Source organism: Syngnathoides biaculeatus, chromosome 23 (genome assembly GCF_019802595.1).
Source record: "Syngnathoides biaculeatus isolate LvHL_M chromosome 23, ASM1980259v1, whole genome shotgun sequence".
Lineage (NCBI taxonomy): Eukaryota > Metazoa > Chordata > Actinopteri > Syngnathiformes > Syngnathidae > Syngnathoides > Syngnathoides biaculeatus.
The window spans coordinates 12,735,431-12,760,884 of NC_084662.1; the positions used below are offsets into that span (position 1 = coordinate 12,735,431).

The window sequence follows — 25,454 nt, forward strand, 5'->3', positions numbered from 1 at the left end:
AAGTAAAAGTGACCACAAATGTAACTTGAACAATAACTTTGAAATGATTCCAGCCTCTTTGCTATTGCCATGGTAACACCAGTGCTTCACAATAAGCAAACTAGCCAGGACGCCATATTGCGTTCTCACAAAACACCTGCCGTAAAGTCTAAAGAACTCACTGTGAGGGCCACGGAACCCAGCAGAAGCACCACGGAATACACGAGTCCTCGACTGTTGATCATCACCTACGACAGACGGCGGCGCAATCGGTTAGTGGGATCGCGTTGAGCAAGGAAGTACGGTGGCCACGAAAGGAAGAATCACCTCCGATCCGTAGTTAACACACATGGTTTGGAGCGCCCAGGGGACGCCCAGTCCCACCAGAATGTCAAACACGTTGCTTCCGATGGTGTTGGACACGGCCATGTCTCCCAAACCTGAAACGCACGACACGGCTTGCACTCAAGCAATATTTACGCATGTTTTTATCGTCAGAAATGCTGTTCTTCAATACGCAGCAGTGGGGACGCAATGACCTTGGCGGGCCACGATGAGGCTGGCGATGCAGTCGGGGACGCTGGTGCCCGCTGCCAGGAAGGTGATACCCATGATGACGTCGGGGATTCCCAGGGTGTAGCCAATTATAGTCACCTGCAAGAGGAAAAGGACTTTATGAAAGAGACAAAACTGACATATATTTATGATTGCAGTTGTGTAAAACTACACTGCTGCCTACTTTCCAATTTAACATTTTAGCAGCTCAGTATCACTTGGAGCAGATCGACATCACGACAAACTAACCTTATTGATAGTGTTTAAAAGGTTCAATTACCGTATTTTACTCACTATAAGGCGCACCTCCAGTGAACGTCATTTCAAAACTTTTTCCATATATAAGGCGCACCGGATTATAAGGCGCATAGAATACACGCTAAAGTAGAGGCTGGGGTTAAGTTATGCATCCACTAGATGGCGTTGCACTAAAGGCTCAATATTGATCCATAAATAAGGCGCACCGGATTATAAGGCTCACCGTCGGCTTTTGAGAAAATTAAAAGGTTTTTAGATGTGCCTTATAGTGCGGAAAATACGGTAATTACAATGACTTAAGAGTATTGGACGAATCGAATACGACCGACGCAACAATTATGACCAATTACAAAACAAATGAGATATAATCATCTTTTAAAAAAAAATAAATAAATAACGCGCTCAAATATAAGTGACCTTGACCTCAATTTCCCTCTATTATTTACATGGGCGGCACAGTGAAAAAGCTGGTAAAGCATTGGCCTCGTACTTCTGAGGATCCGGGTGCGATCCCGGCCCCCGGCACTCCGTTTCCTCCCACATCCCAAAAACATGCAACACTCTAAATTGCCCCAAGGTGTGATTCTGGGTGCAGCTGTTTGTCTCGATGTGCCCTGCGATTGGCTGGCAACCTGTTCAGGGTGTGCCCCGCCTCCTGCCCCTTGACAGCTGGGATAGGCTCCTGCGCTCCCCGGGACCCTCGTGAGGATAAGCGGCAAAGAAAATGGATGGATGACACTTCACAGTGTACCTCACTGACGGCGTCCATCAAAACTGAACATTATCTTTGCAAAGGCGGAATATCACATCATGCCGTTACGTCGTCTTACCATCCAGACCATCAGGTAGGAGAAGACTGCGATCCAGACCGTCGAGAGGATGAAGGAGACCATGAAGCACCTCTCCCAGCGTGGCTTTCCACAGTTTGGGACAGTGAGGAAGAGCAAGAGGAGCAGAGGCCATGAGATCAGCCACTTGATCTTGTTGCCGCATCCCTCTGGACGACACAAATCATTCCCGTCTTCATGGCTTTCGGTTCTTGATTAGAGCAAAGGGCCTCGGTCGTTACTGTCTGGACTGTCCACTTACTCGGAATACCAAACGGGGAGATGCCGCTCTCTTCCTCCTCCTCGGCAGGTTTGTCCTCTGGCACGTTGCCGTTCTCGATGTCCACCTTCCCGTCGATCACTTGCGTCTCCACGCCGTTGGCCGCCTGGACCAACTTCTGGCGCTTTCAGAAGAGACACACTAAATCCCGAGCACACGCGCACTCGCACGACGACGTACGCGGGTACAACTCCCTCCCGCGTGTACCTCTGTGATGATGAGGCGGCTCGCCATGCGCAGCCGGGTCTTGGGTCCAAAGTGGCTGGTGACCATGACCCGAAGGCCGGCTTCGGGGAAGCGGAACTTGGACGGGCTGGCGTTCATGATCTCGTCCACCATCACCACCGAGCCACGGCTGTAAGCTTTAGTGGGCTTCACTGGAGCCCCGCGGTGGAGACGGCACAAGGACAACTTCAGCACGAGGATTCGCCGCGATACATAATTTCTCGCTTATTGTTAAATTACAACCTCTTCCCTGCACATACACACGTAATGTATCCTCCTAGATACTTAAAGCACAGCAGATTTTATAAAGTTAAACTATAAAAGTGTACAGTACTGTCAAAGACAAAAAAAAAATATGGACATTCACGTATCAGGGATGAGAATTTTCAGCGAATTCGCGGAATTCCGAGTTTTTGCAGCTGAAAATGTCTTTGTTGTCAAACGTGTCGATTCGTTGACCGGACGCTAGCATGTAGCGTCAACGCTCGTCATGAAAAGAGTCACAGGCGTGACAGCGGAAAACGGCATTGCTATCCGTTTGCATTAAATTTGGCGTTTATAATCACGACAACGTTCCGGCAGCATTTTGGCGGTATTTTCACTCTGATATTAACATTTCATAGAGAAGCATTTTGCTTACTACGGCATAGTTATAACATAGACAGAGAAATAGAAAGTCTTGGAGCGAAAAGATGAACATCGTGGTAGGGAAAATTGATAAAAATCACGGGGCAAGGCTTGAAAAAAGTGGACCCGTGCAGATTGGAAAGAAAACTGTATCAATAAGTCTAACGGAACACATACAAAAAGTGGACGTTCCCGGCAAAGTGCTGTGCATTCTGTGTTCCGATATGATCAATTATGGAAACCGAGGAGCAAAAAATATCCAGGAGCATACCAAAAAACCAGGAAACGCAAATGTAAGTGGGACGTAAATTTCTCAAATATTAATATAATTGACAAATTTTAATACGATTAGGCCTATCTGGCCCTGTAGATCACGGATTTTATCGCTCATAAATATATAAAATTACTTGTGTACTTATTTCTGAAGTTTGACTTGTAAGTGCAGTAGCCCATTTGATATGAATTTCACTGTGTACATTTTTATGTCTGAAGTTCGGCAAAATTGTTTCGGTTGTTTGGACTCTTATTTTAAGTTTTCAAAATATTACGATTGCCCTGTATTCATACTGTTACTGTAGTAATTGAGGTCAGAATTTAACAGTGTTTTATTTAAAAAAAAAAAAAAAGTTCCTAAAGGGTGGAGCAACCCCCCCCAACCCCGAAGGCAGACATTTTCAGTCTTTTTTTTCCAAATTGGTCATTCTCATCCCTGATGTATGCATTATGATTTAATCGTTTTGCTCTGCAATATTTTTGTCATTATTTTGGTCTGTTACAAAAGTATGTTTAAAAAAAAAAAAAAAAACACCTCCATATGAGTAATACAATATTTTAAGTATCTTTAGTTTGTCAGTAGCACTGTGTATTTGTGATGAGTTTTAGCGTAGCATATTGATTTCTTTTCAGATGTGATTTAAATCTATTACACTGAGACATCTTTTCATCAGCCTATGAAATGAATTATTTGCCAACTTTTCATAATTAAAAGTTGGTGCGGTGTTGCAAATTGTTCCACAGTAGCACACGGCGTATGACCTCAGAGAATTGAACGCCATTTTACTTCCTGAAATTGCCTCGTGCTGCTTTGTTCCCTTGCAGGAGGGAAGATTACCAACAATTGATTTGCAAATTCATATTTGACATAAAGAATGACCCAGTGGTACATTGTGACTTCTCTGAGAACCAATAAAGAATTATTTTCTGGCCTTGTTAGTGGTAGCTTGGATTTATGCATGCGAGACGGCGCATATATTAGGTGTGTAAACAAACATTTCTTAAAGTCATTACCACTTCAGTAGGGAGCGTGCCGAGAGAGCAGCAGCAGAAACTGAGTTATGCAAAACAAACGTCGGCACAACACTGTTGGCAACAAGCAGGGTTGGGTTTAGTAAGGCTAAAGAGACAGGTGGCGGGTTAGAAAACATCAGTCGGTAATATTAGCGAAGAGTTAAGAGAAGTGGCTGAAAAGAATGATGTTATTGCGAAGGGTTTTGGTTTTTTTCCCCGAGATAGTTGGACAAAAAGACAAAAACAGTCCCATGACAATGAACTATATTCCACAAACCTTAACATACAAATCAAATTGAAACATTTGAAAATAAGAGTTAAAAGGTTCCCCTGTGTAAATGACTTCAGTGTACTCTCACTCATTCACAGCCATTTAAACTTGTCAACTTGAATGCAACCGTTTAATGCCATCGACGTAAATACTCGTCATGTGTGTTTTTCCACATGGCAGGCTTGCAAGAGTGGAAGTGTGTTGAAATTCGAGCTTCTAACTAAAAACTGAAGGTTAGATGGCAGTGTTGCATATCAGCACAATTTGTGTTAAATGTAAAGATAAGCAGATGAATATCAGAGGAAAGAAATGGCAACAATGTTTACATGTTTGGGCATATGACACTCAGTATCAGCGGGGTTTGTGTGCCGGTAGTTAGTAGAAAGTCTGCACCCCTGCACAGCTGGGATTGGCTCCAGGTCTCCCTGTAACCATTGTGAGTATAAGCAACTAAAAAAATAAAAATAAAAAAAAAAAAAAAATGGATGGATGTTCCCAGCTCCTTAAACAAACCTTACCATCTACTCCAACTGAATAAAAGTTTAAAAAAAGAAGAACAAAGACCATGACTCATTCATATTCAGTATATTAATAATGGTAAATGTAATACAGTTCATTGAGATCACAGGACTAGAAGTTTGCCAATCTTTGGACTCAATTGGTTCCCCCCCTACGCAGAGAGAACAAATTCGATAGAGCAATTGTGCAGCAAGTTGAAAATAACAGAAGGAGAGATTAGAGATTAAAAGCCACATGACCTCAAAGGAGGTTTTCAAAACAAAGTCCTATTTTCTTTGCGGTCAACATGTCAGGCCCAGACAGGCCACTTCCTGTTTTCCCCCCAGCCTGTCAGATTAGCCTTACCTCTCGCCAGCAAAGGCACCGACGGGTCGTCGTCCCAATAATAAGGCGCATTACCGTCCTCCATCTCGCTGCTGGTCGCCGCGTTACCGTTGGCCACGTTCTTCTTGGAGCTCCCCATGAAGAAAGCCTGCATGCTGGAGTTGAATCTGCCGAGGAGACGTCCAAGGAGAGGTCAGCGGCGGGAACTCTTAACTCGTTTGCGCGGCGGGTCGAGGCGGAGATGAAAGCCTCGTTTGAAATATATTAATGAGCGAAAGTCGCTTGTTTACGCTTCAAACGTACAGAACATGGGGGTGACCTAGTTTCTGCAAAAAACATGCATTAAAGTGCGCACAAAGCCTGGAATTAGCTTAATTTATTTGCATTTGGTCCAAAGAAACGTCACCGACAACGCGTCTTGAAACTCGATGAATCCGTCCAAGATTCTCGCGGACAAGGCCGGGAAACTTTGAAGGGGAAAACATGTAGTTTGGATATGAAATATGTCATTTAGGACACCAATCACGGAGCTTTTCTGAGACACCCCGGACAAAATGTGAAAATAGTTGAAGGCAGATTTTAATCAACTCCCACTCAAACCATCACAAGTAGCCCCAAAAAAAAAAAAAAGTAAAGTGCTCCAAAGCATTTCTTCTCCAAATTTCATGATTTAAAAATGAAGTGCAAATGGTGTGAATTATTCATGCAACGCCGTCGGCAACTTCAGCTTAGTTTCTAATTGCACAGTGTAATATTTCGGCATTTTTGCGTGCGTGTAAAAACCAAAGAATGCGGTGTGTTTATCTACAAAAATCGCAACTCAAAACCAATTTTTTTTGTTTTTTTCCCCTCCCGTCTTGAGTTGGCTGTAAACACCTCAGAGCACACTCCATTTTGAAAGGCACAACCTTAAAATGGCCAGTGGATATTTTAGAAAGGGGGTTAGGGGACGGGGCGGGGGTGGGGGCAGCATAATACAGCAGCAGCAGCATCCCCTCAGTAAATTGCCTTGACTGCAGAATGAGGAAGGAGAGAGGAGTGATCCGGTTAAGCCGGTGCTCTTTAGGGGCTGCGCGGGGGAGGAAGATTAAGCCGTCGGTGGCGGCGAGAGAACGGGCTGCCGCTTCTGATGCTGAGAGTGCAACACACACACGCGTGCGCGTTACCAGAGAAATGGACGTACATCCTGTGGACCATGACGTGCTGCTATGCGGTCCACACACACGGCTCGGGGTCCACGGACAGCTATTTTAACGTGACGCTAAATGCTAGGAATCCCCACCACTGGGAATAGTGAAGTGTTGAGTTATCCTCATCCAGCGTCCTGTCTTAGTTTATGTTTCATAGTCAAGTCCTAGTCCATGTTTCCTAGTTTGTCTCCTAGTCATCAGACCTCGCTGCATGTCTTTAGGATCCTGCCCAGCCTAGCGTTTCTGTACCTCTCTCTTCTCGGACTGCTTACACCGTGTATGACCTCAGCTTTGAATAAAACCACACCTAACATCATGCCCTCGTCTCGGTGTCCTGCATTTGGGTCCAGCCCAGCACTGGAGGTTCATGACAAAAATACTTAAATCACTCTCCACTGAAGGTGTGTGGGGGGGGGGGGAGAAAGACATTGCCAAAAAACAAAAAATGGCTTATTTTCATTACCGCCAAAATATTAAAGTCTGATTAAATGCTACTATTTGGATTCATTTTACACAGTGAAGAAAACATGACACTTGTCCAAGGTTTTCAGTGCTTCAAGTGTTATTATGATGTTCTCTTGCCTCAGAAGAGCTGTGATTAGCGGAGCAATTAAGTTTAAAAAAAAAAAAAAAAAAAAGTGTTGTTTTTATTTATTTAAACAAGCAGCGCTGGCACCACACAGAGACAAAATCAAACACGTGCGACAATCAATGCTTGTTGGCGTATCGTTACCAAAACCCATAATAATGAATTGCAATAGATGTGAAATAGGGTTTTAATCTCGCATTCGAGCAACAGACGGGCACTTACTTCATGACCAGAATGTATCCTGCATACATGACCACCAGCACTAAACTCTCCCACCTAAAAAAAGGAAAGAAATGAAAATTTTAAAAAAAATCAAGCAAGGACAGAATATCGCCCTGTTTTAGGCTTTGACTTTAGGATTAAAGAGGCAATTAGGAGACAATAAAAAAATGAAAACAAAATTTCAGTGTCCAACAATTTCAAGAATAAGGACATTAATAAGGACAAAATGACATTTTATAACCAATTTCTATATTGCTGTATGAAGGCAGGATTAGTGCAGTCTGTAAGCACTTTTCGGGATTCTAGAGGTGAAACGAGGAATTATTGGCCAAAAGGGGTCAGTGTGCCCTGCGATTGGCTGGCAACCAGTTCAGGGTGTACCCCGCCTCCTGCCTATTGACAGCTGGGATAAGGCTCCAGCACTCCCTGCGATCCGAGTGAGGATAAGCAGCAAAAAATAAAAAAATATATAAAAAAAAAAAAATAAGAACAGTAACTAATTAAGCGATTTTTTTTTTTTTTTTTGAAGGGAGGCACTGGGAATTCAAATTCCGTAAAAAATAGCTCCCTGATTTGGTGATAAGAAAAAAAAATCCCCAGTAATGAATATTTACAACTATTTTACCAACATCATTTCAGGTAGCGTAAACTTTAAAAACTGCTCCACTTTGGAAAAGTGAGACTGTGCTAACCTTTAACCAATTATTCCATCTCAAAAATGATTTTTTTTTTTTTAATTGTGTGTTATGAGTTGGACTGAATTTACCAATTAATAGATAAAACCTACAAAACAAAATTGCAATAAATGTGCACAAAATTAGAATTATGTCAGTGATGGCCCCTTTTCATTCGAAAATAAACCACAACCCACAAAAAAATTTATGTAATATTTGACTCACCATACAATCTTCTCATCATAGATGAACTAGAATGTGTAAAGAAATCGGCAAAAAAAAAAAAAAATTTAATTTGTCCTGCAGCACTAACGTTCCCATCACGTTGAGTCCAACTTACCGCGATCAGAGCAATGACGGACAGGATGTAATAGAAGGAATCACGGAAAACCGCCCACCAGGTCAGCATCACCACCTGCGGAACACAAAGAACAAAACGCGCGACGTTCAGACATTCCGTCTTTGTCGGCACGGTTAGCGCTCCGTCTGTTCTGTGTTAAGCAGCGTGAGATGTTTTCATTAGCGGCAAAACAGCCATGAGGAAATATGCGGGCATTTGTCCATGAACATTGAGGATGCAGCTGCAGGAAAAACGCCCCCCCCCCTACGCACCTGTCCCGCGAAGATGCCACAGACGCCGATGATGCAAAGGATGTTGAAGACTGCTGAGCCAACGATGGTTCCCACCCCCACGTCGCCATGGGTGATGAAGACACCTGCACGCAAGGAGGCGGCCAATGAGAATCGCTCGTGACGCCGGCCATCTGCGCGTTCGTGGCTGCGTGTGCGCATATTTTTGCTACCGATGACTGAGGCAAAAAGCTCGGGAGCGGAGCTGCCAGCTGCCATGAAGGTGGCACCGGCGACGTCTTCACTCAGATGGAGTTTCTGCATGAGTAGAGAACACATTCCACGTGAGGGGGGGGGGGGGGGAAATGGCACTATTAAAAAGAAATATCTATATAAATACACCCCAAACTACCTCACATATCTTCTCCAGGGACGTGACGAAATACTCGTCGCACGTGATGGCGAGGGCCAAGAACATGTAGAGGGCCTGTGGTCACAGTCAGTGGAATTAAAATGTAATACATTGAATAGTAAAAGTTTCATTTATATTATATAGATCCAGTAAAACATTTACATTATGTTGTAGGCGCCCATGGCAATGACATTTCAATGAAAATAGAGGAGCAAATCAGACAGGCCGCAATTGTTGTGGAAGGTTCATTAATTGGTAATTATTGACAATTATATGAAAAATGCAAAGTCATGGGTCTCTTGCAATGTCACCTTAAAAGTATCCATCCATTTCCTTACCCGCTTATCCTCACAAGGGATGCGGGAGTGCTGGAGCCTATCCCAGCTGTCAACGGGCAGGAGGCGGGGGTACACCCTGAATTGCTTTGCCAGCCAATAACAAGGCACATGGATAGAAACAGTCGCACTCACAATCACACCTTGGGGCAATTTAGTGTGTTCAATTAATGTTGCGTGTTTTTGAGGATGTGGGAGGAAACCGGATTGCCCTGAGAGAAAAAAAAAAAACACACGCAGGCACGGGGGAGAACATGCAAACTCCACACAGGCGGGGCCGGGATTGAACCCGGGACCTCAAAAATGTGAGGCCACTGCTTACCAGCCGCCACCTTAAATTTTTTTTTTTTTTTTTTTTTAATAAATATCAGGCTGTACGAAAGTACAGTAAAAATGACTTATAAACAAGCATCCCTTTAGTGTAAAATGGCCTCCACTTCAATTGTATGTCATCTGGATGTGATGAAAAGCATAAATAGCCGCTACATAAATCGAAAGCGGCGGAACGTCGTCAACGTCAACATGGAATTCAAGATTTGCACCCGATTCAAAACGTGTGCTCCTTTTTAAAAAAAAAAAAAAAAAAAAAAAAAAAAAGTCAGCTCCCAAAGGGAGAATTTGCACGCTCGCGCTCCCACGGGGTGCCCGGGGAGGTAGGCGGCCTATTTCGGTAGCTGAGGTATAATTTATAAATTATAGATCAGGTGTTGAGAGGAGTGGCTGGCTGCTGCGGTGCTCTATGCTATCCACAGGGGGCAGCGCAGGCACAGCTGAGCTGACAGTGCATGTCAAGGTAAACGAGTTATTTCAGTGTAGGCAAGCGGAAGAAAAAGGATGGCGCACTGCAGCTCAGTCTTGAAATTCATCTTTTAATAATGAACATTCAGACACACACTCAAAAAAGGATGACACAATGCTTCTAAATATTACATACCTTTTAGTTGTGCAATTTTAATAAGGGGAGTTGGCAATTTTTTTTTTTAAAACTATGAGCAGCCTTATTCGATAAGGAAAATTATCTTTTTTTTTGGGGGGGGGGAATAAGCTTCTGGACCCATCCTGTACCTTTTAGATTTTTTATTTCCTTTTAAACCACAATGTGTGAGGAAAAACAACCAATCGGAAACAGAAGGCGTGACTGGCTGTCACTCATTGCCCCTCGCAGCTTGCAGTGAAATATCCACCTCCAGCCAGCAATATTAAAAAGATGGAATGGACCCAAAAACATGCAATATTAATTGGACACTCTAAATTGCCCCAAGGTGTGACTGTGAGTGCTGCTGTTTGTCTCTATGTGCCCCCAGTTTGGCTGGCAACCAGTTCAGGATCTACCCCCCGCTCCTGCCTCTTCACAGCTGGGATAGGCTCCAGCACTCCCCGCGACCCTCGTAAGGATAAGCGGCGAAGAAAGTGGCAAACATGTGCGATCCCTTTCAGAGGTGGTATGGTGCAATATTTCTGCTCGACAGTTGTCACCTTTTCGATGAGTTAGTAATTGTACATTCCGGAAGAAGAAGAAAAAAAATCATGAATAAAATCGATTGTTATAGTAACAAAGTTCATGCTTCCAACGTAACACCTGTTTGAGAACAAGACTATGCCCAAATCTTGACCGGAATGTGAAAACCAAAAACGCCCTCTCATAGCAACCTGCACAAACGCTCATCAGAGCCCATCTGTGTGTTTCCCGCACTGCTGAGGGGACATTACTCCTCCACTTCTGACGTTAAGTGTTCAAGCATGCGGTACAAGTGAGCTCGCGTACAATAATCACACCACCGCTGCGGCTTTGAACACATTCTTCTTGTAGTCCAGGATGTCCGAACAGTCATGTTCTTTCTTCCAAACCGGTAATTCCCACAATTATTCTCTCTTAATTAGCCTCAGAGTTATTCCAAATAATTTGGCTACGTATCGTAAAAGGCAGATCATTTGAAAGCTCTTAAATTACAATTCATACGACTGAATAATATCTTTGGGTTGTATTATTTTTACACTGCCTAGTTAAATTGAGGGGATACATTTTTTTTTTATAATTAATTTGGGGACTTTTTTGATGGAGTATCATGAGATTTTTCCCCAAGTAAAATATGTGCCTGAGCACAGTAAATGTAGGGAAAGAGCTATAAACTGCATGATTTGTCAAAAAAAAAAAAAAAGCTATCTTATGAATCACTTCATTTAAGTAATCCACATAACTAGCCAAAACAATGCAGTCATGTAATTATGAATAAATAAAAATGACGACAGAAAAATTCCTATACAGGTTTATTGGTATGTTTTAAACCAGCTCATTTTTTTCGCAGGCCACATTTTACCTCCGGTTTACCTCCATAAGAATTTATTATAGTTTCATATGAAATTTATGAACTACTTTTGGAATCAGAACTCAAGAGTAATGGGTTTTTCAACTATTGTTGTTTTGTAACAAAAAATGCTTGTAATATCTCAATGTTATCATTTATATGGTGTGAGATTTGCCTTTTAGGGCCACATAAAAGCATGCGGCGGGCCGGATCTGGCCCCCGGCCTTAAGTTTGACACCTGCGTCTTATACCATACTGTAATAAAAAATTTAAACAGTTGGGGGGAGTGGAGGGGGTGTCAGAATCCAAACATGGCAGATGACATGAAAATAAAGTCACTCACAAATGACTCATCCTCATTTTCAAGCGCAACCGTGAGTCGCGTCAAAGTTGACGTCACCGCCTTAAAGTGGGTTGAAGATTACCAACTACCATAAATACCAAATGAGTAAAGAACTTCATATGCAACACCACGCATTGTAAAATTAATATACAGAGTAGCTCTTGCTCGCACGCTGAAGATGAGCCGTGCGCGCGAATTGCGGCCCGCATCACTGGATTTGTTAATTCAAGCAAATTACCGTTTCCAAATATCAATAAACCTGCTCCACTTATAATAACTTCTTTTTCTCGTGAGTTTAAAAAGTTTGATTTTACTCTGTCGGAATGTAAAAAAAAAAAAAAAAAAAAAAAAAAAGTAAAATAGAATTTAGCTCGTCTCTCTTACCGCCACAATGTGCAGCAGGATGGCGCCGTTCTTTCGCTCGTTGTTGGTGAAAAGGTCATCGGGGAACTCGTGTATTGCTGGAGAGAGAGAGAGAGAGAGAGAGAGAGAGAGAGAGAGGAAATGTCACAGTCAACGCACGACATCGGCGGCGTGACAGCGAGGCACGTGTCCGCCGCTGACACCATCACCCTAATCCTACCTCCCCAAACTGGGAGCATCACTCTGATTGGTCATCAGACTATCCAAATCTGAGAATATTTACAAGAGAGGCTGAAAAATTGTGAATTTGGATAGCTGGAAGTTGAGGCCTCTCAACAAATTAGCCAGTTATCAAAATAGTCGTTTTTAAATATTCTGATCATTAGCTGTCAATTAATCGTCTTCACTACCTAACTGGGGACTGCCTTCGTTAAAAAATGAATAAACTGATGATCCGATACGGAGTCATTTTCCCAACAAAGCCTCAAAATATTAATTCCGAAAAGATTGCCATTTGTTTGGATTCCGATAACATTTTCCCTTTTGTCATTACAAATATAAATAAAATGACACCAAATTAGAGAAAATATTAAATATTAATGCCAAGGTGAGGCGCTTCAGTCGCGCTCTATCGCTTTAACATTTACACAAGTGTAAAAATAAGATGAGCACCGGAACGAGTGGCAACAGTGGAAAAACCGCACAGCCAGACAATGGACCTTCCCGATGGCCTTCTTAAGCTCCGCCCCCTTAGCCATATCCCACAAGCTTTCAAAATGGCGATTGAAGAGAACATATTTGAAGTCGATTATCGTGTACTGCAGATAATATTGGGGTATGTTTTTTGCCAAATTCGTCAGACTTGTCCAAGAGAGTTCAACAGTTTCACGCAAGGATATGTACACGGAATTAAGGTATTTTGGACAGAGCAGGACTCAATGTCAGAGTTACAGCGAAACGCTGGCGATCGATGCAAAGGAATTTGACGCCTCACAAATTTCAAATTGAAACTCCTCCCTCACTTACCTTCGAACTTACAGCCCTCTTTGTTGATATTGTCCGCATTTAGTTCTGCGTGCGCTCTTCTGCAAGCCTTAATCTATCGTAGACACTTTGTCAACTGTGTTTTAGGCTTTGGAAAAGGAATCAATAGCGCCGCTTGTAACCGAGCCGGATATCTTTCAACAGAGTTGCACGTTAACCAAGCGCATCTGAGGACAATTTTCTACGTAACATTAACTTTTCCGAGCGCCCGCTACTGACAACTAGGATTGCTTGTGGGACAGTATGGCGAGAGGGGCGTTTCAAGCCAGGGTTTAAGACAATGTGGCTGATTGGCTATTGCTGTAGGAGTGATTGATGGGTCGGAAAGGTCCATTGTTTGATGCTAACTAAAGTGAGGTCCAAAGACGTCTCTATGTCGATGGCAATGCCGCATATGACAATTTTAAATGCGCATCTTTCGCAATATTTGTTCAAATTACATGACTTCAGGGACACTCAGAGGTTCTGCTGTATTTCCAAGTATATGGGGAGTTGAAAAAGTTCCCAGGGTGGGGGGGGACTCAACAGTTCATGGTGGCTGACAGATGTGGGCTCCTCTCTGAGGGTACGGTCCACGTAACGCTCACAAATACGCGTATCCAGCATCGTCGGCGCCAGTGAGCAAACGCCTGCTTATGTGACGCGAACTGTAGGGTCAGGATGGACGTGTTGCGCTTACGGTATAAAAATAAGTCAAGGCCCGTTTTGGGCCGGGGTCGCATATGGACTCGTGAAGTGGAACGTGGCTCACCTGAGACTTCACACTGCATCTGTCCTAAACTCACTGTTGCGAGTGTGTGCGCGCGCGTATATATTTATATTTTACACTCCATGATGTGCGCACACATGAATGAACCAACGCATTTGGAACGCCGCAGCAAGCGTAGCATGTCGTCTGATCGCACGTCATCCGTCCGCCTCTTGGACGGACTTTTTATTCCCCGTGCGGAAATTTATATTTACCACTCGTTTCAAATCGTCAGTCAATATGTAACTGACGCATTAACTTTTTGGAATTCTCGGAGATTCTGTCGCGCTGGTCATGCGCCTCAGAGCTATACAGAGTACCTCCACCCCCCAAAACACACACTTTATTACAACCCTTATCCAGGAGTACTGTACAGCATTTTAAAAGTTTTGTAAATGTTATCGATTTATGCAAGTGTTACTTCACAACCACAGTTACCTCAGAATAAGACTACAACGCTGTGCTTTGAAGTTGTGTAAAATAGTTGTGGGAAACATTTATGCAACTGTTCAATCACATGCTCATTATTATCCGTTACGCTTATGCGGAATTTTAAAAAGTTGTGTAAATTATCGGTTAGATAAAGCACGTTTTATGTCTGCCACTATCAAATAAGATTATTATACAGCTTACGCTCATTTTGACATTGTTACCAATTAAAGTCTCTTACTTTGCCTGGTTTGGCTTTTGTTTTATAAGATTATCTTTTAAGATTATTCCTTGACAGCTAAGTAGTTTTTTTGGCTCATTTCATTCCAGGCATGTTTAGGTGTTGACTGAAGGGGAAAATCCCAACAAAATCAATAAACAAAGCAAATGCAGTTACATAGCACATTTCATCCATAAAGTAACTCAATGTTCTCGCAACCATTGTGAGGATAAGCAGCTCTAATAATGGATGGAAACTAAAGTATTAAAATATCTTAAACCACGGGTGTCAAACTTAAGGCCCAGGGGCCAGATCCGGCCCACCACATGATTTTATGTGACCCGCAAAGGCAAATCATTGGTGTCAAAATCTGCGATTCTTGTGAAAATATGTCCCAACATTTCAAATCGTCATATATCATAAATGATCATGTTGAGATGTTATCAGCATTTTTGCATTATCAAACATGAACAATGGTTGAAAACCCCACTACGCTTGATTTCTGATTCCAGAACTAGTTCATAAGTTTCCTGTGCAAACATGACAAGGCAATCCAGAATTTCTACGGTTTCACTATCACGGCCCTCTGAGGGAAATCGTGACTACCATGGCCCGCGACAAAAATGAGTTTGACACCACCGTCTTAAACTTTTTTTTTTTTCATGCTAATTGGAAAACAGTGCAAGAAAGAATTTAATAGTGGAACTGCTCTGAAAAGCAGGAGAAACAAGTTTTTAAAAATCGGACTTAAAAATGTTGTCACTTTTGTTTGCAATTTATTCCATTTATGTGCAGCATAATAGCTAATTACTGTTTTGGACTCTGTGCCCATTAGACCAGAGTCTGCAGTTCCCAGAGTTGTACTGGGTTTATATTCCATGAGCAATTCTTTCACACATTCAAAACCTAAATCAGTGAGTGATTTATAGACCAGCAGCAGAACTTTAGAATCTATTCTAAAAGCTGACTGGCAGCCAGTGTCGAGAACTTAGAATTGGAGTAATATGCTATGAGTTCTATGTTCAAGGGTAGCCTATACAGTAGACAATTGTTTAGGACCTCGAACCTTTGCCTCACAGTTCTGAAGACCAAAGGTTCCAATCTATCCTTGCCTTTCCAGAGTTTTCCCCGTGCCTATGTGGATTTTCTTTGGGTACTCTGGTTTCCTCCCACATCCCAAAAACATGCAAGGTACAGTAGGTTAGATGAGAGCTCTGAAGAATCTGTAGGTATGAATGTGGACGGTTGTTTTTTTACATGTGCCCTGCGATTTGATGGCGATCAGTCCAGGACGTACCCCGCATCTCACTCAGTCAGCTGGGATAGGCTCCAGCACTCCTAGTGAGGATTATCCATACGGAAAACGGATGGATGGGCAACATATACAGGCCAAACAGGAGAGGTCCAAGAACAGACACTTGAGGGACCCCCAAAAGCTCATTGCCATTCGATGAGATTGAATACTACAACAGTTACTGACACAAAAATTTTCCTAGCACACAAGTAGTTTGTGAATTTTCAAAAACAGCCAGGAGTCGAAATCAATAATTCAACAGTAGAAGCATGCAGTATGTTCTCTAGTAGCATGTCCGACCCCCTCTGACATATACGAATAGCTCAGGCTGAGTGGCCACAAAGGTGGTTTCAGGTCAGCTGCGGTCACCTCTCAGTTCTCCGACAGCGGACGCATCTCGCTCGGACAAACGCCATCGTTCCTTGCCGCTCAAGGACGGGCGGCAAACGCGAGAGGACGCCGATGACTTAAGTCACACGTCGCGTTTGACGGCTTTAAATGAGCTCAGTCTGACATTGGCGGTCGCACAGCAAAAGTGACTTTGCTGGGGAAAAAATAAGTCGGTGACAAAAGATAAATTCATATTTCGAAGTCCAGCTGTGAAGTAGCTCAGAGGGGACGAAAGGGCAGACATCTGCTGAAATTGATTGGAATATTAAAAATAAGTTGGGAAACAATCAGGATTATTGCACTTAAATCATGGATTTAAAAAAAAAAAATATATATATATATATATCCAAGTGGATCCATCATCATCAAATGAACATGTTGAAAAAAAAAGTGAAGGAAATTAAAAAAATAGAAATAATTCAGACAGGTAGATTTAAGATAGAAAATGATTGTATAAATTAATCCTCTGCAGTCACACAAAAATAGTGTAAATGAAAATATTTTTCTGAACTAATGAAATGTACATAAAATTATAATATATAATAATTATGATTTTAAAAAAACGGAATATGAAAAATTAAAGTCTTTCCGGACCACCACGAGGCAAGAAGGCCAACAAATATATATATTTAAAAGTCTTCTTGAGAAGCTAAGCTACAAATCTAAAAATAACCCTCAGATTCTCAGTTTGGACATCTTTCTGGGCTGCTTATGCAAGAAAACTTATCCCCCCCCCCCCCCCCCCTCAGCGCAATCCAACCACCTCATTAGAAGACCACACAGACCGTTCACGTGTAGTTTGAGGTCTGCGGCGCAACCATCATGAGGAAGACATTGTTCCTCATATATCCATTTAAGTTCCTTAAAATACCCGTTCCCGAGGCTAAATTTAAGAATAATAATATTTCACAGTCAGCTGGTTACATTTTTTTTTCAAGATGACCTGTCATTCAACTGTCACAAATCAATTACTAAGTCTGCATTTTACCTTCTGAAGAACATATTTAGACTGAAGGCTTGCATGTGTCAAGCAGACCAGGAGAAGCTTGTCCATGCTTTTATTTGAAGTCGACTTGACTATCGTAATGGTCTTCTGATTGGACTCCCCAAAAAGAGCATTAAACAGCTGCAGTTTCTTCAGAATCCTGCAGGTCAGGTTCTGACCAGAACAAAGAGAGAATATAATATAACTCCAATTATAAAGTCTTTCATCTGGTTTCCAGTCAGCTTGGAGGATAGATTTTAATTATTTTTAAATGTTAACTTTTGATTTTAGAAGGCTTCCACTTTTCTGTGATATTTCTTGCACGAAAAGCTATTTTAATTGTACTACCCACCTCCCCAAATGATTTTATTTTTGTATTTTAATACTTTTAATCATGTAAAGCGCATCGTGTATGAAATGCGCTATAAATAAATTTGTTTTGCTTTTCTTTTTTGGGGGGGGGATATTTGAAATGAGATTTTGCTGAGTTTAATTATATTAGGCTAATGGGAAGCATAGGCTAAAATTTCACCACAAAAAAAAAAAATTCTAACAATGTTGTAATCCATTGCAAGAGTTCGAAGCATCCAATATTATGCCAATACCAATCAAAACTATCAGTTTTGATAGAGCCTTTCAGAGAAGCACTAATTTAGAAAAGTTTATAACAATGTAATGTGCTCTACTGTATCAAACAGCACTAATATTTATATTACCCAACTTCAGAGGCTTGCTAAAATCTTCAAAACAGCTCGCACTGCATTGCTGTAGCATTAAAAAAACAAAGCATACAGCTGTTGGCACTCATTTGTTCAAAATCTTGTAATATTGTAGACAATGGACGCGTTACGTAAGAGAGCGCTCGGCCTCTCGTGATGTCTGTTCTACCACATGACTGTGCACGCTGCGGTCCAGTCTTAAAGATACACAACGACATAAAACGTGTGTGATGTCTACCGCTAACCTTCTGAGCTACGGTAGGAGGCCGAATAGCCATACCAGAACACAACACCGTTTCGTGTCGGACTCGAGAGAACCGAACAGTGTCGATTCCTCTGGGCCATTATTGGCCAATTAGATAATTAGCCACCGCTAGTGCGTAGCAAAACGCAATCTACACAGTCTTGTCGTCGCACAGAGGACTGCAAAGCACGCATGTATGCACACACCATGATCCTCCTCTCTTGGGGGGTCAATTAAGCCACATGCTCGTGTCGCATGACATTCCGCACGATCCCACACGCATGCACATAGCGGCATGAAGTCGTGTTAGGTGGTGTACGTGAGCAGGGGTTGAATTATTGGACGCGTAGGTTCACTATTGAGCAGGTTCGATAAACAAGGTAAATACGTGCAACAATAAAAAGGGCCAACTCATTGGCCTGTAGACTACCGTAAATTCCGGCCTACAAGCAGTGACTCCTCCCCCCCACATGCTTTCAACCCTGCAGTTTCTGCGGTGCTAGCGTTAGCTCACCTGGTTATAAGCCTCGGTACACAAAGAGTTTCACGCTAACGCTAAACTGTTTACCGAGGCTTACAACCACGTGCGCTTTGTAGGCCGGGAATTACGGTAGTCGGCAACTAGTTGGTTGCCACGGTGAAAGCGAAAGCAATATTTAGATGTCTTGGATCATCCGACATCTCTGCCGGTGAGCTTTTAAGACCACAAACTAGTGAACTCAAAATCAAGAGCGCCTCTACTAGTTGCAGCAGAGTAATACTTCAAAGTTTCATCAATTGTTTTGGAAAAACTAAACTGTAGTAATCTAAAAATTGTCACCTTTAGCATGAAATGTGATGAACTATATGTTCAAGTCGCTTTATTTTATATTCCTTTTTCCTTCCAGTTGTGTGCGCATCACATTTGGCAGAGTCCCGTCTTCAGCATCAAGGTCACAAATCTGCCTGAACGCCCAATCAAATCATTTAAAGCACGCGGGAAAACACTTCTGGACTGGACAAGACCTGGAGCAGGACAAAGTACAGGTGTCAAACTCAAGTGCCGGGGGCCAGATCCGGCCCGCCACATGAATTTATGTGGCCAGGAAGACAAATTTAGTGTGTCAACGTCTGTGATTCTTGTGAAAAATCTACCAAACTTTCATATATAAAAGTGTGGATATATTACAAGCATTTGTTACCAAACATGAACAATAGATGAAAAACCCATCACACACTTAATTACCGATTCCACAACAAGTTCATAAATTGTGTGTAAATCTGATGGGGTGATAAAATATTTATAGCTTCATAGTCATAGCAGCCCTCTGATGGAAACCGTAACAACAATGTGGCCGGCGACAAAAATGATTTCGACACCCCTGCTAAAGCTTCACACTCGACACAACTAGAAGGTAACACATCCAAGCAAGAACATCAATACAAAGGCACAAAAAGATAAATGTCAAATCAGCAGCAGCACTTCGGGACGCTCCAACCACTAACGATAAGGGAAGTCAAGTGTTAGCCGTCCAGCGCAGTTAAAAGGAGCCTCGGCAGTTGCATTCGCCCAGGATATAAACGCCCGCCTGCAGACGCCCTATCGAGCCGCCGAACATTTCCACCTGGTGCTTCCCTCTCGAGGGAAAGTCAATTTTGTCGGCGCAGTGGAGTCAACGCGGGTGATTATACGCCGATTTGTATTCCACCGGGATACATTGGATTTGTAGTGTTTGGCCACTGGATTTTTTTTTAACTCAGGAGGGGGAAGAAAAAAAAATACCTTAAATGATTATAAACGTCCTAGCACAGGAAGAAAATCGTATCTCACTCAATTCTGACATATGTACTTTTACTTCTCCACGATTAAGTGTTTTTGCAAATTATCTGAAAATTTTCACCTACAGTCCCATTTTTACGTGGTTTTAATGAGTTTGGTTGGAGTTTTTTTCCCCAGGAAAAATACATTTGATGAGACACCCAAGGTCCATTTTACACAGCGCTTGAAAATAAACTGGGAAAAGAATCTCCTTAAAATTTCCATGCTGACAAATTGAGGATATAACTGCATAACAATAGTGGACCTCCATGCTGCTAAAAATCTAAAGATACGACAACATTCTCCAGAAGAGTGGACATTTACTGCGAGTCTGCCACAACTCCAATTGCAGCCAAGCAAATATGAATATTATTTTAGATCAGAACAGGCGGACAAGCAGTTGGTTGCATCGCTAGCTCATAGTGAGCAGATGCTAACGTTTTAAAGACAGAAACTGACTACCATTTTCACTTGGTGGTTAAATATACAGGGAGTCCTCGGGTTAAGACTGTCTCGACCCGAGACGTTTTGACTTTACTTGACTTTCCCCGGCCGCCATTTTGTCTGGCTAATGCTTGTCCCGGTTTGTGCGCCAGGAGTATCTTCGCATTTTTCACCCTCCTTTTTTAGAGATTATCACCTTAAAGAAGAAAGCTGCGTCTTTTAGCAATACTTCTGCAGCCAAAAGAAAGTCCATTGCCATGGAAACGAAGCTCAAGATCATAAAAAGTTTGGAGAAAGGAGAGACACCAACACCACCAAGGCTTCAGTCGGTCGACCGTGGTGACAATTATTAAAGACAAAGCCCATATCCTAGCGCTTGTGAAGGGTTCCATTCCTGTCGGACACAATGATCACAAAATACAGTTCTTTGATACTTGTCGAGATGGAGAGGACTGAGGACCAGGTTTCTTTGCAATAGCTAAGCACAGCCTCCCCTTTTCTCCATCCACCTCTCAGCAGTAATCCCAAGTACCTCATCTTGTTTAATTCCACGTACTTGTTTTTTATACAAAGTATTTTGATGTAAATTCTGACTTTAATGGTGGAACCCAACTTAAGTCGAAATTCGAGTCAAGTCACTACAGTCGGAATGGATCTCAGTCATAGACCGAGGACTCGGCGTACATCAAGGGGTTCATTTATCATTGAACACTGTTATACGATTGTTTTGGCCTTTTGTTTAAATCAAAGTACAGAATCTATCAAATCCAGATGTCACATTTCTTATAAGTGTACAAACAAAATCCTAAACTTTTATATATGCCAAACAGCATTACAAAGGTTGCGTTGAATATAACCCGGGATGCCAAAGAGTTCCTGGTCGGGTAAATCTAGTGAGTTTACCATTTACGGGTATTTGTGTCAGGATGGAGTCTTAAAAAGAAATATTTGGCACCTAGCACAAAAAGGGCCGTAAAATGTCCATCACCTGCGAGGAAGCTATAAAACAGACCGAAGTGTGTCGAAGAAATAAGATCCGATCGATGAGAAGAGACGTGACTTCTGTCCGCAGGAGTGGGGAAAAAAAAATAAATTAAAAAAAAAAAAAAAAAAACAAATTTGCAGGAACAATCAGAGCGAATCATGTGGCCCACAATTGGCCGGAACAAAGCAATCGGTTTTGCGACAAAGCGATGCGTGTGCCCGTGACGGGATTATTTGCGCGATGATACGAGTCAGATGTCTGACTCACGCTGACAAAGCAGAGCGGTTGCGAGGGGCGAGGGTGCCCAGTTCAGAAGTTAATGAGGGGATGCAGGATGTGAAGTACAGTCTGGTACACGAGGGGAATTTTTGGCAGAGGGTGGGGCTGAGTGCGGGGGGGTTAATCTTTAAAGGATTACGCTTCTATTCAAGAAAACTTCCAGGATTTTAATCTAGTCAATCAGCCCCTACTGTTATGCTGCGACAAAGAAAAACCGAGAACATTATCATTTTAAACCGTGCAAAATCAAGTTAGGTTGAGTTTAATAATTGGTGAAATCAGATCATTTCAATCATTCCAGAGAGAGGGGGGGATGTGCCCTGTTGTGAGCAGAAATGAAATAATAGCTCGTTCTGCCCCGCTGGGCAGTTTGTGACACTTTAAATGACAACCAAATCGTCTGCGCCCCTGCAGGCCTCCATACTGTATGATACACAAAAAAACGAGTCCTCGCATTCACTTGCACCCCATTTGGTTAAATAATTACCGATTGTAGCTTGAAATGACTCTTTAGATGATTAAGTCTGGGAGAATGGCCACAGGCCACGGTGAATCACTGCCATGTCTTCTAAAATAGAACATCCAGTGTCACGCACAAAACCGTCGTACCACATTTGCTTGTCTTACAAAAAAAAATATATATATATATATATTGAAGACGGCCCAATAAAATTTATATTTTTAGCCACCGATAAATCCGAATACATCCTGGCTGCACTGCGGTTAATGTGATACTTAAATTGCCTTTTAGTGTTTATTAATTGCATTGAAGCAGATGAAAACAGTCCCAGCAAAAGTAAAACTGTAATGCCAAATTGTTATGAATCTTTCACAAAAAGGATACGGAGATGAAGCTGCAAGTTGGACAAAAATATTTCAATCACCAAAACATGTCCTGTCTCACTTTAACAAACACAAACATAGCATGTAATGTAGGTGTTTGTAGTCAACATGCATCCACAGTCGTACTTGTACAATTCTCAGATATTTTTATTCTTTTTTATTTATCGTGCATCACCACAGTTTCATATGATAACAATAAATGGCATCCATTGATTCATAATCTAGCCAGCTCTGGTGGGACGAAGCCAGAATACCCAGAGGGAGGGAGAACATGTACAGTACAGGGAACATTATCGAAATGTTAGGGGGTTTTATTTACACCATGTGATTATTCATCTAATAACATTTTTCACATGGTTTAAATTATTGTTGATACTTTAAATTGAATTACTCTTTTAAAGGCAACCCATTCATAGATCTTTATCAACCTTCTTCTTAAGCTTTTGCATAACTGCCCATTTGTCAGTGTTAGCTATATGCAATGTTTTTAATAACATTTTAATGGCCCGTGCTACTTTTATGTGTGTTGCAAATTAAAAAAAAAAAAAAAAAAGCCAAAGAAAAAGTTGAACCCAATTTTAATTCTTTACGACTCATCAAAATGAGGCTTTGTGACGTACACGGGTAAGTAATGTCATTTATTACGCTAATTCCACTAGTTTTGCATGACTAATCGATTTTTCCTGATAATTACTCAAATTATTACTGTCTAAAGGATTTTCAGAGAGAGGCAGAGCAATCGATTCAGTCTTAATTCCATTAATGATCTCAGTTACAGTACACACACAGCTCCAATGCACCTTTGATACATGTTTAGCAATTTAGAGGCAGCAAAACTAGCTGTAAACATGCATTAGAGCCCATTTGGCTGCCATAAATGTGATTGCCAGTTATCAGGCCGGCAAAATTAGTTTTCTTTTGAAGAATTGTGTGCCTGCTCGGGCTAAAAGCAGCAATAAAACCAGGGCCGAGCGCAGTAAAACGCAAGGTCTTGGCTAGCGTACCTGGTGCTGAACAGTTCTTAGGCTCAGTTTCATTTTCAGCCGCCGACGCCATCAGCCGCCTTCCCCAGCGCTCCGGGTCGGGATGGTCCTCCATTATCATGCCGTGGCCTGCGGAGCAAACGCCAAAACCGATTCAGAACCGGACGTCTTCAACACACGCAAGCCTAAAAATGTTTCGCTAAAGACATACTTGAGGTAAGAGTGAACATACGGTGGGTTTACTTTTAGGGAAAACCTCACAAATTTGTCATGGTTGGATTCTATCAAGAATGGTTGTCACTCTCAATCCCCTGCCTTTTATTATTATTTTTTTTTTTTTTGGGAAGATGAAGCTGTTGCACACTTTTCCTCTGCTCTTAAGCCTCTGTAATGAGGACAAGCACTGCAGTCCTAAATATCTTGTATAAAAAATAAATAAAATAATCATACCAGCCAGTCCAGATGAGTTTAAAATTACCCTTTTTTTTTGTTTGTTTTAAATATTCATTTGTTGCCGCACAAAAATGACAAAGGGCCTGGGGCAAGACGAGAAAACGGTTTGCTGTGTGCAAAGCGATGAGTCGGTCAGGGTGACGCGAGGGCCTAATTGTTGTACAAGAGCATGCAATACGGCCAACTAGTCAGGCTGACTTCTGCTTGTTAGGTCACGCAGAACGCGCTTGTGAAAGCCCGCTCACATGACACGGTCATAATCGTCTCTTTAAGCATGTGAAGGACTTCATAATGCCTCAGAAGGCAAAACCTGAGGAGTAGTCGCAGCCGAGGAAGTAATGCGTGTCCCACAAGAAAAACTAATGTTAAATAATATCTGGGCCAGATGGAGGTTTTTTCTTTTTTACATTGTAGGTTTATTCTAAAAGTAAAAAAATAGGAATGTGCATTGATTAGATCTCAAGCGGCATCCTTCAATGATAAACCGTATGATAGCATTTTTATATCAAACACCAAAAAAAAAAAAAAAAAGTCATAGCCTGGTCAAAGTATGAGGTTAATAATAGAAAAATAAAAACTTCAAACGCGTCTTTGCCAGCCAGAATGTGTCCGTTCAACAAATAAGTCCAAATGTGACTAGGACTGAGAACGCAATCCTATTTTTGGCCCGTGTTGAGATCAAGTGCGGTTACAAAACATTCAACGTTATCAAACCAGAATTCTGCAGCGGAAGAACAACGTTGAAAATCTAACACACCCCCAGATAGGATTCAAATACTTTCTGCAAGTACCTAATGTATGCAAAACTACTTGCTTTAGAAAGTAATGAAGCGTATATGGTTAAAAATGTTTTACACAACTAAAGCAAAGGTCATTTCCCTCAGAGACAAAAAAAAAAAAAAAAAAAAAAAGGGTTATTGTCTTTCCCCCTCACTGACTAGTGTGTGCAACCTTTAACGCATCACAGTGGCCAAAGATCTTGATTTCATACTCAAACTGATTTCATGCACGTCAACGCCATATTTTTTTTTCAAGTACAGTGTAGATTCACATGCAAATGGGACAGTGCTGACTGGCCATTGCCAATATATCAATATAAAGACCACCCAAGTCACTAAAACATCCACCCGTTCATATTCCTAACTGCTTATCCTCACGAGGGTTGCGGGGAGTGTTACAGCCTATCCCAGCTGTCATCAGGCAGGAGGCGGGGTACAGCCCAAACTGGTTGCCATGGAGACAAAAAGCCACACTCATTATCACGCCTACAATTAATGTTGCACGTTTTTGGGATGTGGGAGGAAACCGGAGTGTCTGGAGAAAACCCTTGCAAACACCACACAGGCGGGGCGGGTCTCGAACCCGGGTCCTCAGAACTGAGGCCAACTCTTTACCAGCTACTCACTGTGCCACAGTCACTAAAATACCTTTAACTAATTA

The 25,454-nt window shown here is 42.0% G+C and overlaps 1 protein-coding gene across 2 annotated transcripts in view; it reads right to left on the reverse strand.

The window, feature by feature from the left end:
- The window catches only part of slc24a4b (solute carrier family 24 member 4b), a 35,070-nt gene that overhangs the window by 3,293 nt on the left and 6,323 nt on the right, over positions 1–25,454 (reverse strand). Inside the window, exons 2-16 of one of the 2 annotated variants that reach the window (XM_061812779.1) lie at positions 23,583–23,690; positions 12,178–12,254; positions 8,810–8,884; positions 8,631–8,715; positions 8,440–8,543; positions 8,168–8,242; positions 8,053–8,078; positions 7,154–7,207; positions 5,228–5,319; positions 2,107–2,276; positions 1,882–2,017; positions 1,623–1,789; positions 519–633; positions 307–419; positions 162–227 (exon numbers count right to left, since the gene is read on the reverse strand). In XM_061812779.1, the coding sequence (XP_061668763.1) occupies positions 162–227; positions 307–419; positions 519–633; positions 1,623–1,789; positions 1,882–2,017; positions 2,107–2,276; positions 5,228–5,319; positions 7,154–7,207; positions 8,053–8,078; positions 8,168–8,242; positions 8,440–8,543; positions 8,631–8,715; positions 8,810–8,884; positions 12,178–12,254; positions 23,583–23,690 (1,463 nt within the window). Of the gene's footprint in view, positions 1–161; positions 228–306; positions 420–518; positions 634–1,622; positions 1,790–1,881; positions 2,024–2,106; positions 2,277–5,227; positions 5,320–7,153; positions 7,208–8,052; positions 8,079–8,167; positions 8,243–8,439; positions 8,544–8,630; positions 8,716–8,809; positions 8,885–12,177; positions 12,255–23,582; positions 23,691–25,454 lie in introns of both variants that reach the window. The other variant, XM_061812778.1, reaches the window with a different exon arrangement.